The sequence below is a fragment of the Kogia breviceps genome, chromosome 11 (genome assembly GCF_026419965.1).
Source record: "Kogia breviceps isolate mKogBre1 chromosome 11, mKogBre1 haplotype 1, whole genome shotgun sequence".
Lineage (NCBI taxonomy): Eukaryota > Metazoa > Chordata > Mammalia > Artiodactyla > Physeteridae > Kogia > Kogia breviceps.
The window spans coordinates 44,150,096-44,166,637 of record NC_081320.1 but is presented as its reverse complement, the minus strand read 5'-3'; the positions used below and the strand labels follow the sequence as shown (position 1 = coordinate 44,166,637).

At 44.1% G+C, this 16,542-nt stretch overlaps 1 protein-coding gene across 1 annotated transcript; it reads right to left on the bottom strand.

Annotated features, from left to right (window-relative positions):
* Positions 1-4,705: 4,705 nt before the first annotated feature.
* On the bottom strand, positions 4,706-16,498 carry LOC136792080 (uncharacterized). The gene is made up of 4 exons (XM_067006914.1): positions 16,318-16,498; positions 13,498-14,022; positions 5,638-5,749; positions 4,706-4,732 (listed from the first exon to the last, which is right to left on the bottom strand). Exons 1-3 carry the CDS (start codon positions 16,496-16,498, stop codon positions 5,691-5,693), a joined length of 765 nt encoding a protein of 254 aa, XP_066863015.1. The 3' UTR covers positions 4,706-4,732; positions 5,638-5,690.
* Between the last annotated feature and the right edge of the window lie 44 nt (positions 16,499-16,542).

Genomic DNA, 16,542 nt, shown 5'->3' with positions numbered 1-16,542 from the left:
TTATTTAATTTTTTAAAAGTTTAAACATAATGACATTTCTATAAAATCAGAACTATTTATAATTCTACGAATATATATATATATTGACTTTACAAAGAATTATGCATGTTACAAATACATTTATGTAAATTTAAGAGTAATATGAGTCTTTTAATATTGCAAAAGTTCATTTCCTAAGGTGTCATATGCAATGCTGTGAATATTTGGTAAGTCATGACTATGTCTGTAACCATGAACTAGAATACAAAGAAAGAAAATTGATAATCTGCACTACTTGGAACCATACTTTATTTTGCAAGAATCTGTTGTATCTCTGCTATGGTACGTTGATGGTAGAGAAGGCCTTATCGTAATCCCCAGAACTTGTGAATATGTTGCCTTTTATGGCAAGAGAAACTTTACAAGTGTGGCTAAGGTAAGGCTCCTGAGTGGAGGGATTATCTTTGTGGGTCCAATGTAATCACAAGGGTCCTTATGAGGAGAAGGCAGGAAGGTCAGAGAGAGAAAGATAGATTGGAAGATTCTACATCACTTGCTTTGAATATGGAGGATGGGGTCATAAGCCAAGAAATACAAGTGGCCTTTAGAAGCTAGAAAAGGCAAGGAACCAGATTCTCCTCTAGAGCTTCCAGAAGGGACTCAGACCTGCTGACACCTCAGTTTTAGGACTTCTGATCTCCAGAACTGTAGGATAATAAACTTGTGTTGTTTTAAGCCATTAAATTTGTGGTAATTTGTTACAGCTGCAATAGGAAACTAATACTCCTGCTATCTGAGAGGGAGCCAACAATTAATTTGTTTTTTCTCGTAATAAAGTGGTCTGTTCCTCATATCTTCCCTGAACCCCAAAGCAATCTTCCAACACAGAGGCACACAACCCACAACCTTCATAGCATCTGGATGCAGTCCCCTTTTGTGTTGAGGACACAGGTTAACAGATGGAGAAGAGTGTTTCCAAAGGCCTGAATTCAGTTAGTCATAAGAGTAGGTGTTTAGGGTTATAAGAGGGACTGAACTGGAACTGAATACAGGATCCTGAGTGACAAAGATTCCTGTGAGTTCTTTAAATAATTTATTATTTTATGTGTTTGTGATATATGGGGCCCTCTAAAGTATAGGTTACAGAGTAGGCACTTCTTGCTTTAGTCTAAGCTCTAAAAGTGACAATTTGTTACAATTCAGTAACAAAGCAGGAAAGAGTGAATTAGTTGGGTTTTGTTTGTTTGTTTAGCACTGATCTAATTAATTTCAAATCTAGAAGCAAAGGCATTGACAGAAGACCTCTTTTTTTATGACTAAAAGATCATAGAATTGTCTTAGAGTTATTCCTTTAAAGGCTAGAACAAGGAAAGAATGCTCAGTATTTTAAAACATTGTTCTAGAAATTCTAGCTACTGCAGTAAGACAAGAAAAAGAAATAAGATATTTGAAAGAAGACAAAAGTGTCAATATTTGCAGATGATATGCTACTTTACCTGAAAATATTAGAAAGATTTCTGAAAAAACACTAGCATGAATATGCAAATTCTTGATTATGTATATCCCAGTTACAAAATATCTATAAAATAAACATACACAAAAGTGATATTTTCTATATGCCAATAATATAGTTAGAAAATATAATGGTAAAAAAAAAAACAACCCTCAGAAACACGCAGAGCCTACGTGAAGAAAACTATCAAACATTACCTAAAGACTTAAAAGAATAACTAGAGAAACATTCTGATTTGCATGGAAAAACTAAATATTATTCCAATGTGTGTGTTTCCAATACCACCAAATACTTCTCTAATTCTTAGTGGACACTGACTACAATTAAACTAAATTCTGACACTATCTTCCTGGAGGTGGTGTCAAATCCCACAGGTTAAGGGCTCAGTCCCACAAGACTGCTCCCACTTCAGACACCAATTGCAAGTCCAGGTTGTTACCAATGCTTCTGAGTGACCAGCTATAAATTGGGAGGCTCTCATGACCCCCTCCTTGGGTTCAATTAGTTTGCTACAGTGGGTCACAGAATGCAGGAAAACCATTTACTTACTAGATTACTAGTTTATTACAAAGGATATTAAAGCATAGGAATGAACAGTCAGATGAAGAGATGCATGGGGCAAGGTTTGGAAGGGTCCAGAACACAGAAACTTCTATGCCTGTGGAGTTTGGCATATGCCACCCTCCTGGCAAATAGATATATTCTGATTAAGCAAACTGGAAGCTCTCTAAATCTCATCCTTTTGGACTTTTTATGGAGGTTTCATTACATAGGTATGACTGATTAAATCATTGGCCATTGGTGATTGACTCAACCTCCAGCCCCTCTCCCCTTCCTGGTGGGTGGGACTGAAAGTTCCAACCTTCGTGGTTGGTTCCCCTGGCAACCAGCCCTCATCCTTAGATGCTTTCCAAAAGTCACCTCATTAACATAAACTCCAGGGGACTTCCCTAGTAGGCCACTGGTGGTTAAGACTTCTCCTTCCAATGCAGGGGGTGTGGGTTCGATCCCTGGTTGGGAAGCTAAGATCCCGCATGCCTCACAGCCAAAAAAAACCCAAAACATAAAACAGAAGCAATATTGTAACAAATTCAATAAAGACTTTAAAAATGGTCCACATCAAAAAAATCTTTAAAAAAAACCCCAAATACACATAAACTCCAGCGTGGTTCAAAGGGGATTGTTATGAATAACAAGACACTTTTTTGCTCTTATCATTTAGAAAAAAATTCCAAGGGTTTTAGAAATGGGATGAAGACAAATATATTTTTTTATTATAAATCACAATAACCCAATTATAAAGATGTCAATTTTTTTCTGTGGTAAACTGAGAAATGGTGCCCTCAAAGGATATACACGTCCTAATCTCTGGAACTTGTAAATGTTACTTTATTTGGAAAAACAGTCCTTGCAGATGTGATTAAATTAAGGATTTTGAGATGAGGGGACTGTCCTGGATTATCCAAGTGAGCCCCAAATGCCATCGCAGGTGCCCTTATGACATAGAGGCAGAGGGAGATTTGACACACACTGAGGAGGGGATGATGTGACCACGGAGATCAGGGTGATGCAGAATTTTATGTTATATGCACATTTGGTTAGAGAAATAATTTGAAAGACAGATCAAAAGTTAGCAGTAATTTTTTGCAGTGGGATGAGTATGGGCTATCTATATTTTCTTCTTTTTACTTATCTGGACTTTTTTAAAAACAATAAACATGCATTGGTTCTAAAAAAAAGTATTTAAATTTATGTGATTACTCTATTTAATTAGGAGCAATCAAAGTATCTTCAAAGTCAAGGAAGGCCAGTAGCCACCAGAAACAAGAGGCAATGAATGGATTCTCCCTTAGAGCCTCCAGATGGAGTGTGGCATTGTTGACACCTTCAGTTCTACTCAGTGACACTGATTTCAGACTTCTAGCCTCCAGAACGATGAGAATTAACTTCTCATCGTTGTTATTAAGCCATAAAGTCTGTGGTAATTTGTTATAGTAGCCATAGGAAACGAATACATCCTCAAATGGATGTATAAATTAAATATAATTCAATTTTTCATCCAATTCCATTTTTCTAGAATCTGGAAAAATTATTCTAACATTCTGAGAGAATAAGAAAATTAAAATGGCCAATACATTCTTGAAAAAAAGAACTGTAATGAAGAAGGACTTATACCAGTAGATATTTAAGCGTACGTTAATGAAATTGTGATTACTACATGAGAATAGAGAAACCAATCCAAAGAATAGAATAAAGTCTAAAGTCAAATCCATCTATACATATATAAGGATTCAGAATATGATTAAGATAGCATTTCAAACTGGTGGGGTAATGTGGCTTGTTCGGTAAAGGATGTGATGTTGGGCAATTTGCTAACTACCCATTTGTAAAAAAAATAATAATTTAGATTACTAACCTCATACCATGTATCACCATTAATTCCAGAAAGACTAAATATTTATGTGTAAAAATATCTACCCAGAGAGAATTTTTAATAAATTATTGTAAATCCAAAGGATGACATACTAGGCAGTCATTTAAAACAATGAGAAAAATATTTTATGACACGGAGAGATGATTGCAACAGAAAAGCATGTACAGTACCATTCCATTCAGAATTTTATATTATATGCACATTTGGTTAGAGAAATAACTTGAAAGACAGATCAAATGTTAGCAGTAATTTTTTTCAATGGTACAGTTATATGCTATCTATATTTTCTTCTTTTTACTCATCTGGATTTTTTTAAAACAATAAACGTGCATTGGTTCTGAAAAAAAGTATTTAATTAGGAACAGTCAAAGTATCTTCTTTTTCAAGATTAAATTCTAATATGCCCAGTTGCAAGGTATGTTTTTTATTATTTAATCATTCACAATAATGTTATGGGACAGGTAATAAAAATATAAAATAATCCCCATTTTATGGATGAGGCATTGAAGGCCTAAAATCAAGCATCAGACTAGGATTTTAAGGCACATCTGTATTTTTGTTTTTTTTGCTTTTTAAAAATTTATTATTTTTGCCTGCGTTGGGTCTTCGTTGCTGCTTGTGGGCTTTCTTTAGTTGCAGAGAGCAGGGGCTACTCTTCATTGCGGTGCGCAGCTTCTTCTTGCAGTGGCTTCTCTTGTTGCGGAGCACAGGCTCTAGGTGCGCAGGCTTCAGGAGCTGTGGCGCACAGCCTTAGTTGCTCCGCAGTATGTGGGATCTTCCCGGACTAGGGCTCAGACCCGTGTCCCCTGAATCGACAGGCTGATTCTTAACCACTGTGCCACCAGGGAAGCCCGGCACGTCTGTTTTTAAGGTCCATGCCGTCATTTGTAATACCAAAAGACTGGAAATAACCTAACTGTCCATCAGATGAACCAGTTAAATTATAGTACATTCATACAATGTAAAACTCTGCAGCCATAAAAATAAAAATGCGAATGTTCTCTATACACTTATAAGGAAATGTTTCCAAGACATAAGTGTTAAGTCAGGGGAAAACCCAACAAGGTGCAGGAGGTATGCATAGCATGGCACCATTTATGTTAGAATGGAGTAAAGAAGAGTATATGCCTGTTTTAGACTGTATGTGCATAAAAACATCATTAGAGGGATAAACAAAAACCTAGTAACAGAGTTATCTATTTGAGATGGGGGAAATGGACAGATGGGGTACAGGAACAGGAGAGAGACTTTTCACTATATACCTTTTTATACTATTTTAGTTTTGAGCCATGTATATGAATTACCAATCCAAAAAAGTAAATATGTATAAACATTTTAAAAGCAGAATAAAATTTAAAAAAACTCCTGTCCTTTCTGCTCTTCCACATGCCTTAGACATCTTTGGAAGGCAGTCTGCATCCTCTTTTCAATGAGACACGCAGGGCAGCAGGCCTCTGGACTCCTCCAGTGGCTGGAACAACAGCGTCAGCACACAGACCAGGAAGGCTGCCTGGCCAGCAAGCAGCGGCAAGCCAAGAACAACCTCTTTCCTTATCCCCGACTTAGAAAAACAAAACCAATACACAAATCCACTCATCAGCATTTCTGTAGCCAGCTGTTAACCAATCCTCTTCCTGCCCTTTACTCTTTCTTTTCTTCCTTTTTCCAGAAAAACCTGGAAAGCTCTGCAAAACTTTGTAAAACGACTTACTAGCTCTGGCTGCCTTGTTGTTTTTCTTCTCTCCTTTGGCCTGTGTCATCCTCTCAGGCAAGGACCGCAGTCTGACTTCCTGCCAGTTCGCCTGCTGGGTTCATTTCAGTGTCTTAAAAGAAAACAAAAACAACAAAAAAAACCAACTATATTTTCCTAAACCTACAAACCTCAAGTTAGAGGTCATTTTGTCCAACTTCATTCAAAGTAGAGCATCCCAGCTGTAAGATTTAGCAGAGTAAATGTATTTGGTTTTAAAAACACAATCCCTTGGTTTCACTTTGTCTATCCAATCAACTCGGAGTGACAGCTCTCATAAAATATCTGCTCTTGCTAAGAATCCCACGGGGCAGGTCTATTTGTGTGTCGAGTTTAGCTGAGCAGAGGGCCCCAGTAAATTTCCATTTAGTAATTCAGTGACTGTCAATCGACACCTAATATGTATCCATGGCTGTCTGAGGCCCTGGGCTGGGGACAAAAACAAACATGACACTCAGCTCTAGCCCTCAATCTCTAATAACCCTGTTAGGGCACCTTCAGTTCATTAATGTGTCTGGACTCCTTCGTTTTGTTCTTTAAATCCATTTGCAAGGTAACAAGTATATCTCTAAGTTGTGGACATTTTCATGGTTAGCTATGTGTCAGAAATATGATGTACAAGAATGGCTTTCTCCAGCCTCTCCCTTTTTAAAGATTTTGGGGAAATAGCTTTTACATTACAAAGATCATAGTCAGAGTTCAAACTCTAGGTAATGTAATCCACACAAGATTCTGTAACCTTTTGGGGTGTTAATTAGTTGTAACAGCGTCAGAGCGTTCAGCTTTCATTAGCTATAATTCCTTGGCTCATATGCAGGAAATTTGAGACATATGTCACGTGCATCAATGAAAGGTTCTGCTCAAATCAAATGTGAGTCTAAAAGCAAGTCATTCTCAGTGACACTGAGCTTGGCAGGGATTCAGGTATCTAGAACCATACCATATACCTCCCCTGAGGGTGCTGGGCCAGAACACTGCCATCGAGCGAGTGCTGCTAAATTTGCTGGGAACACGGGGCAGAAGGCCCCACGGAGACTGCAGGCCCGCTCCCTATTACACAGTGTACAGCATCACCACGAATGATACCATGAGATTAACTCTGTACAGGCTTATTCTCAGAGGAAAACCCCAACCAGATTGAGAATAAGGAACACCACAGACTGAAAGCAGCAGCCAGAAGCTACTGCACCACTCTGGCTTCCACAGATACATACAAAATACACTGGCAGGAAGGAGTGTTGTGTTTCTCAGGTTTCCTGTCAGGACATCCTGGCTTGAAACACAGTTTGTCACTGAAAAATATAAGCTAATTGACAGATGGGAAACTGCCAGATTGTGTCCTTGAGAATCTCAGAAATCTGTCAGCTTGCAAAAGAGAGCTCAAAAGCAGGTATGAAAATCACCCATTTCCATTAATAACAGGCAGATTTTCTTCCAGGTAAAGAAGAACATGGGAACATGGGGGGTATGAATTGATTCAAGGAATGTGGCTTGGGGAAGGTTACATGTACGGATCCTGAGCAGCAGGGCCCTGTCGGTTGTTTTTTTCTTTTTTGGCTGTTCCTCAAGGCTTCTGGGATCTTAGTTCCCCGACCAAGGATCAAACCTGCGCCCCCTGCAGTGGAAGCACAGAGTCCCAACCACTGAACTACCAGGGAATTCCCAGGGCCCTGACTTAAACAGCCTTGGACCAAATTTACAATAAGATTTGACAAACTCGGGGACTTCCCTGGTGGTCCAGTGGTAAAGAATCTGCCTTCCAATGCAGGGGATGTGGGTTTGATCCCTGGTCGGGGAACTAAGATCCCACATGCCAGGGGGCAACCAAGCCTGAACGCCACAACTACTGAGCTGAGCCCACATGCCCTGAAGCCCACATGCCACAACTAGAGAGAAGCATGTGCGTCACAACGAAAGATCCCGCACACCTCAACGAAGATCCTGCGTGCTGCAACTAAGACCCGACGCAGCCAAAAAAATAAAAAGAAAAAAAGGAAAGAAATTGTTAAAAAAAAAAAAAAAGATTTGACAAACTCAGGGTACAAGCATTACAGCATAAGGTGGTAGGCCCAATTTTGCTTGTGATTCTGAAGATCAGCTGTGAATTCCCCATTGCCCCATGGACTTTGCTACCTGCACCGAACGGTTCAGTTCAGCATAAGAGTATAAGGCTGTATATTGAACACTATAAGCCATCTCCCTGGGAGAACTGCAAGATAAAAGAGGATCCATTAAAAGGAGAGCATAGGCCAGGCCCTGTTCTCCAGGTTTGTCATGGCAAGCTCCGGATTACACAGAGCACTCATACATTAATTAATTTATTCATTTACTCATTCAACAAACATTTATAGAACACCTCTGAGGTTGCAAGCACTATGCTAGGTACTGGGAATGCAAAGGTGCATAAGACCCAGATCCCTGTCTTTGAGAAGTTTACAGTCAAATGGTGGAGAGCCAAGAACACCAACACTTAACAGTAAGGCAGTATGTGGATGTTTGCACAGAGTGTGCCTGCCTTGTTCCAAATGTGGTGGCACAAAGAGAGTTAGGGAAGAGCGATCAGAGACTGTGATGCTTGAGCTGAAAACCTGAAGAGTAAATACGAGCCAGCCATGGGAAGCAGGGGAAGGAAAGAATGTTCAGGCAGTGAGACCAACATGTGCAAAGGTAGAAGAGAGAGAGTAGACATGGCTGTGTGGATGGAGAATAGAGGGTGGGGTGGAAGAGATGAGGGTGGATGAGGACATTAGAACCAGGTGACCAAGGCTCTTGTTGTCATGCTTAGGCAGGGGCTGGGTCTCATGTTTATTTTGTCCCCCATGGGGCTCAGAGACACTGGTAGATACATATTAGTTGCCAATAAATATCTGAAGACAATGAGGGGCCACTGATGGGTTTTAAGCAGGGGAGTAACATGACCAGGTCTGCACCAGAGACAGGCATATCCGGGGAAGACTTGAAGAGGCTTAGAGTGGAGGCAGGAAGACCATGGAGGCACCTGCAGTGACTGAGGTAAGAGATGAAAATGGGGTAGTACCAGTGGGAGTGGAAAGAAGTGGGTGGACACAGGATGGGTACATCATATAGGAGAGAGGGGGCTGCCATTTTTAGATCAAAGAGTATGGATATATTTATCATGTCTCATGGGCACTGCAGAAATGATTGGTCAACCTGAAGATTCTTCAAAACCAGAGACTGAGACTATAAAGCTGGTGGTCTCCACTGCCCATTACTGTGTCTGGGTGAGATGCCACTTCTCAGGTCCCCACAGAACTTCTCTTGTGCTTATACCCATTGCCTCTTCTGTACAGAGGAAGCAAAAAGGGAAAACACTGTTCAGAAAAGAAGGACACCTAATTATCTTTAAGTGACCAACCTCTGTCCACATGAACAGGTTGGGTTATAAATGAAGAGGCCCCCATCTCTTTACAGAATGTCTAAGGGAACAACAGGGATCAATTCAAGTCCTTCTTGCACAGAAGAGGAAGCCAGAACTTCAAGAGGGAGAGAGACTTGCCCAAGGCCAGAGCTAGAGAGGAACAGAGATAGCCAAGAACACAAGTGTCATCCCCATTCCCCCCCCACCAATAGAGGAAGTCCTTTAACTTTCCCCCAACCTTATCATTAACAGAGGGGGAGGAAGAGGGGAGAGGTGAAGCCAGGAATGTAAGCTGAGCCAAGTTCAGTTACGGGCCACACCCACTTCCCCAGCTTCAAAGAGAACAGAGGTGACTACTGACTTTGACACTTGCAGGTCAGTGCAGACTTTTGAGGCCCTGTTGTACACCCCTCAGGCTTGTTCCAGTGGGTACTATCTGTTAACACTCGTAGGTCACACTATCTACCTTTGATCTCTCCTTCCTCAACCACAAGCTTCTACTTCCTTGACTATTCTGTCTTATCATGCTCATAAGCCATCAAAACATTTTCAGAATGCCAATATTTTCGTCCCAATTTCACATCTGGCACCAAGAAGGAGTATGATAAACTTTATAGCTCTGAAAGCCTTGGTCAGAAAACAGTGCTGTGACACACAAGGTGGGCAGGCTGAGATCCCTCCTCAACTTCGTATCTCCAGCCTCACAGCCCCATCTGTGAACAGGGAACCTCCTGAGGAAACACATGTGGCTCTGCAGATTCCACAGCCACCCTGCCTCAAGACCTGACTTCCTCCCCTGCCCTCCCCCACCCCCTGAGCAGGAAAAAGAGCACAGAAGGTGCTTCTTTAACTCTTTCCTCTTCCCCGCTTAGCTCTATCACATCTCACGAGGTCAACACCTATTTTCTTAGAACCATGATGTTTATATTTAGGGGTTTAGGGTACAATTCTGTTTTCCTCTATCATTGCACCTGGTTTTTCTGGCTTTCAGAAGAAGTGCTCCATTCATAGATCGTGGCTTATTTTTCCCCAGGCAGTGAGTCATATTTACAGACAAATTTTATCTCCTCAGTCACAACTTGGTCAGCTCCCCCAACTCACAGAAAATGATCAAAGACTATGTGTACTTTAATCTTTATATTAGCTTGCACATAATTCATTAAAAATTTAGAAGAAAAACACCTCAGCACATCCTCCAACCTCCCCACCCCTTGGTTTAATTTTCTCCACAGCACATCTGACATACTGTATAGCCCTTCATCTAACCCTCCTTCTTTCCCTCCCTCCTTCCCTCTCTTCTTTCCTTCCTTCCTTTCATAGTCTTTCTTTCTCCTAACTAGAATGTAAACTTTTTGAAGGTAGGGCTTTTGTCTGTTTTGTTCATTTCTATATCCTTAGGACACAGCTCAGTGGCTGGCACATAGTAGAAACTCAATAAATGTTAAACGAACAAACTGTTGAATGAACAGTTGATTTTCCTTCCCTTTCTCTGGAGCCTACCACTCCCTCTTCTGCCACAACAGTGTTTTTTCTTTGGCTAACAGCTAAGAGATCAGATGACCATGTATTTTACATCAGCTCTACAGGGGAACTTCACTGAAAAGCAGTGGGTATTTCTTCTCCACCTCCAACATCTCCACCTATTGAAATCGTATCCATTTGTCAAGTCCTACCGAATTCTTCTGTGGCACCATCCTTTAACCTCCCCTACCTCTGAAACCACAGCACTCAATGCCTGCATCAGTCATCTAGAATTTAGCACCTTCTGCCTTATGCTGATAATATAATTTTCCTGAATGTGACTGCAACAGGAAGGTCAACAATAAGACAAGGGTAGTATTTCTTTGGCAAAGCTGGCTTCCTGCTCCTGCTCCCCTTCCTTCTACCCTCTTTCCCGCAGATCCCCACTTAGCAATGCTTATCTTGCTGAATTGAACAAGGACCCAGATCTGGGCCTTACACTTTCAGGCTGGCCCATGTGAAGGGACCCACCTCTCAAACACCTATTAACCAAGTTCACACAGAGGTCGCAGGGCATATAAACCAAACGCCTATGTACTGATGCATAGCAAGGAACAGTGGACTAGAATGCTTGAATTAGCCTGACTAGATGATCTTTTCCTCATGGGCTAAAGAGTGCTTGGTAAACAGGGACTCAGAACAAAAGTAACTGACCTAAAGTTACCTCTCTCCTTTATGGCAGGGCCCCCCTTCCCTGCTACAGGAGCAGTCTGACCAAGGGAATCACAGTGTTCAAGCCCCCTTAGTCAAGACATGCCCTTCCTCAGGCAGTACCAGGCCCACTTCTTTACTTCCGAGGATGGCCAACTCCCTTCCGCTCAGTTCTCCAAACTGCTTTATAACTTAACCTAAATTACAACCACTTTCCAGCCCTTCCTTCCTGAGACTGCTCCCAGACATCTGATTAGTGTCCAGTGTCCTCAAACATTTGGGCAACAAATTTACAGACACTTTCTAGGTTTACTTTCATGGAGCGCTATTCATCCATTACATGTGGGTTTTACTGGTCTGAAAGCAAACTTATTTCCTGTCACTTAGGTATACAAGCTACACTGACAAAATAGAAGACATTTCTCCAAATAAGCACCTGAGGGCCCATGCCTTGTACATTTCAGTAAGTTCCTATGACAGTATAGAAAGGACTGCTTTGGCAGCAAAGAGGAAGAAAACAAACTCACCCTCCATTTAAAGTGGCCCAGGGTCAACTAATGAGGATCATCTGCTCTCTTGATCTAAAACACAGAAACTATCTGCCTTGCTCAAAACCAAGGAGTATTTACCTACAAAGCCCTGGGTTTTGAGGAATGACTCCAAAATACCTGGGCCCTTATTAGTTTGCCTTATCTGGGGAATTTCTCTATCTTTTGCTCTAGCCAAGTTCAAGAATTTAAAAAAAGAAAGAAAAGAAAAGAAAATGAAGAGGGGACTTCTGCGTTTGCTTCCCTTCTTTTGTCTCTTGCAGTTCCACATACAACTTAGCAGTGAGTATGGGCTGCCATTCTCAGGACATAATACAGAGAACACAGGCACCCCCATCCCCCGGAGGTAACACTGACTCTAACTTACACAGGCACATTTCTGCCCTTCGCACCGTTGACTGGCAAATGAGCAATGGTTTGTAGATAGAGCAGGTGCAGGAGAGGTGGCTCCTGCCAGATGGTGCTAAAAAAAGGCCCAAATCTGATACACAAGAGTCCTTCCATTAACCCATCCATGACCAAGGCAAAGTGTGTGGGGTGGGGTTGATCTTTCTCTGACTTTGGGGGCTTCTAGAGTCTTAAAGGGTACCCTTAAGTGATCCATCGCTTAAGCTGGTTTTGCCTTGACACAAATGGCAGGGGTGGCCAAGAGACAGGGGATATGGAGGGGAAGCCTTTACTGTAATATGCCTTCACTCATACCTTCTAGATGGTCCTGAGCTTCTCATACCCCAGAGAAGGGCTGACTAGGTACTGCCGCTTTCTTGCCAGAGTCCTGCAGTGGAACTTTAGTATGGCGTCTGAGAGCACTTCGTCTACCATATTCTTGCTGTAAGATGTGATGCATGCCATTTACCCTGCTGAACCAGTTTCCTCCTCTACATAAAGGGATAATTCTACCTAGCTCACACGACCAGCTGTGGGAATGTAATGAGATAACTCGTGTGAAAAGGCAAATACAGTCTCCTATGCATGCTAAATAAGCACTCCAGGGTACACTAGTTTTCTTCTTTCCAGGAGATAGTCTTGCATTCTGTTTACTCAGACCAACTTCCTATAAACTACTGGAGGCTAGCTTGTCCCCAGGGCTCGGGCCATTCCAGGAAACATGTCTTGACCATAGCAGTGTAACATGAGATGAAAAATTCCAGGGAGGGGCAGCTAGAGGAGAAAGACAACTGAAGGGTGCCACAAGGCAGAGTGTGCCCTAGACAGGGCTCCCAGCAGGAAATCCTGCGGCTTCTCACTTCAGCAGTATCACAGATGCTTGGGCCCAAAGAAAATCCCCCTAATACCCTTCCCTAAATTATGACCAGACCCCAGGTTCAACCCATCAGATCATGGATGGACCCTCTGCCTTTTCCTCCAGACCCACTGGGCAGGCTGTGGAGCTCATGCTAGGAAAAGGGAAGCTTCTGTCCATTAAAAATCAGTACAGGGAACCACACAAAGCCTTTTGTTTTAAGGACTACCCTGGGATTAATGCCCCTGCAAAGTGGCTCTAAGGACCCGGTGAGAAAAAGTGGAAAAGCAATTTTTATATTTTGACTGACCGACTACCATGTGCTAGACAGACTAGTAAGTCTGTGGAGTGGATATTTGGCAAAGGAGAAAACCGACAGAGATACGAACGACTCGCTCAGGGCAAACAGGCTGGCTAGAGCCCACGCTCCCTCTCGTTCCCCACCTGGCAGGACAGCCAGGGCGAGGGTCGGCCAATACCGGGAAAACGGGAGGGGCCCGGGTCCCCGGGCGCAGCTGCTCCTTCCCCGCAGAGCTGCGCGGTCTGCAGCTCAGGGTGCGGCCCGGCCCCACGTGCCCCGCCGCCCTGGCGGACCCGTGAGCAGGAGTCCAGGATCGGCCCCGCCCGCGCGAGAGTGCCAGGAAGTCGGTACCCGGCCTCAGAGAGGATCTGAAGGCACCTGGGGCACGCCTGGAGGCCTGGCCGACTAACGACCTCGGAAAGGCCTAGCGTGGGGCCGCCGGCACCCCTCCCCTCCCAGTTCGCCTCGTCAGCACCTTTCCCGCAGCCCGGCCCGCCGCCCTGGCCCACCCCGGCCCCACAGTGGGTCACGAGGCAGCGCCGGAGGATCGTCGACGGGTGCGGCCCGGTCAGTCCTGTCGGGTACAGCGCTCGGCGCCACCCCCCGCCCCCGTCCGGCGCGCGCCACGTCCCCGACCCCGCCCCCGCGAGCCACGCGGGGAACCCCGGTGACGTCACCGTCCTCCAGCTCTCGCCTTCCCGCGCTCTCCAGAAAAGACGCGAAGGTGGTGACGTGTCCGGGGGTTTAATGCGGCTGCGCAAGACACGTCCTCAACAGAACGTCCTGCGGCGCCGCCTGGTGGAAGAAAAGCACCAAACCCGCCGGAAGCGGTGGAGCGGGCGAGAGGAGAACGTGACTGACATCAGCTAGCGGAGCCCAGGCGGCCGCCGCGTGACCGGCCCCGCCCTCGGCGCCGGGAGCCTTATTATTATGCCCCTTCTTTTAAGGTTAAAACCTTGCCTTTTCTCAAACTTATCAACATAAGTTATATTGCTGTATAAAATTTGGGGGGAAAATAAAGGAAAAGATATGAAGATAAGGAATAGCGGTACCCCTTTTCATATTTACTTCCAGACTTTCTTTTACTTTAATCTTGCTGTATGGCAGTGTAAGTACAAAAGCTCTTAAGGAGGGACGAAAAGCAGCAAAGCTAAGTTAGAAAAACACGGTAGAGACTTCCCTGGTGGGGCAGTGGTTAAGAATCCGCCTGCCAATGCAGGGGACTCCGCCTGCCAATGCAGGGAACATGGGTTCGAGCCCTGATCCGGGAAGATCCCACATGCCGCAGAGCAACTAAGTCCGTGCGCCACAGCTACTGAGCCTGCGCTCTAGAGCCTGCGAGCCACAACTACTGAGCCTGCCTTACCTAGAGTCCGTGCTCCGCAACAAGATAAGCCACTGCAGTAAGAAGCCAGCGTACCACAACTGGAGAAAACCTGGGCACAGCAATGGAGACCCAACGCAGCCAAAAGTAAATAAGTAAGAAAACACGGTAGAAGAGAGAAGTGCAGAACAATAGGCAAGACGAAAGGGTAATAGTATTTAATAAGCGTTTAACAGACTATCTTATTTACTCTGCACATCATCCAGATGAGGAAACTGGGGCTCAGAGAGTTAAATAATTTGCCCAAGGTTGCACCGTTAATAAGCAGGTAGCAGAGTGGGAGTCTGAACCCAGGGGTTAGAATCTGAACCTTAAGATGGTGGTCTGGGGAGAAGGGCGAAAAACGGCAGGGAACATATACGGTAGCAGGACGGCTTTGTACTTCTGTAACTGTCGGATGGGAACTAGTTCCTAGGAACATGGCTACTGCCTCCATCAGTTGGATCAGGTTTCCAGGAGCTTGCCATAAAGCAGCCCAGGCTAATATGCTGCCTTGAAACACCTGGCTATATGCAAGGGCCACTAGTTGTGGAGTGTCACCGACCTCTAGCACTGCCAATGAAAGGTGGGAGTCAGCACCTGCTCAGGTATTAGGTCCTGCAACTCAAAGTGAGGCTTGCAGTCCAGCAGCATTTCTTCAGTCCATCAACTTTCTTCATTCAGCTTGATGTTACAAATGCGGAGTCTTGAACCTTACCCTGGAACTTCTGAATGAGAATATGCTTTCTAACTAGATCCCTGGGTGATTCCTATGCACACTAAAGAACTGTTGTTAACATGTCACCCTGCTCCCTTGGTGATACAGGTGGGATGGTAGAAAGATGTGAAGGGAGTTTGTGGAGCTGGATGGTGGGAGGGCAGGGACAGGAAGGAGGTTTTGGTTTTTGTTTTGGCTCAGCCATGTGCCCTGTGGGATCTCAGTTCCGCGACCAAGGATTGAACGCAAGGCACGGCAGTGAAAGCCTGGAACCCTAACCACTAGGCCACCAGGGAACTCCCTGTAAGGAGGTCTAAAAAGAGGATCAAATAAGGAGTATCAGCAAATATCACAAGATGTGAAGGAAGAAAACTAGGAAATCAGAATCTGGGAGATTAAAAAAAAAAAGGAGTATGTTGAGGTGGGGAAGCAGGTCCATCTTGGGAAAATTCACCAAAAAAATAGACACAAGGGCTGTTCTCTGTGACTGACTTTTCTGTGTTGTCTGTGACTTATGCCTGAGAGGGTCCATTCACTCGAAGGGCTGGAGGAGGGCAGCCCCTGTCCATTCTCTCACCTTCAGCACATAGAGTGGGATTTCTCTGAATTCTAGTGGAGGGCAAATTTTGGCCTGTTTCTGACATGGGACACCAGGCAGTGACAGCAGAGTGCTTCTTGGATGACATATACAGGTTATATTCTGTAAGTGGCCAGGCCTGGGGGCTAGTGTGGGTGCATGTGTATGCACACGTGGGCTGGAGGGAAGGGAAGTGATTGGCAGATCAGACATGACAGGAATCAGTGAATGATGGGGTGGACATATGTGACCGGAAATTGCTAGGCCCAGAAAGTCACAGAGCTGATGACATCTGGTACCTTGAGAGAGCCAGGTGGCAGGCCTACAGAACTTCACTTACATGGCTGCTTCTTGGAGTCAGATTTTCTGGAGGTCTCTGAGTGGCCTATCACTCCTCTAAATAGTAGCAAGCTGTTGAGATGATAGCAGTTCTGGTAGAGGCAGGTGTGAACCAAAGTGTTCTGGGTGTAGGAATAGCAAGCTGTTCTCATGATGCCCATCATGTTAGGGCCCCCTCCCATGTTGCCCGGAGGAGTTAAGATGCCATCCATCTCAGACCCATCAA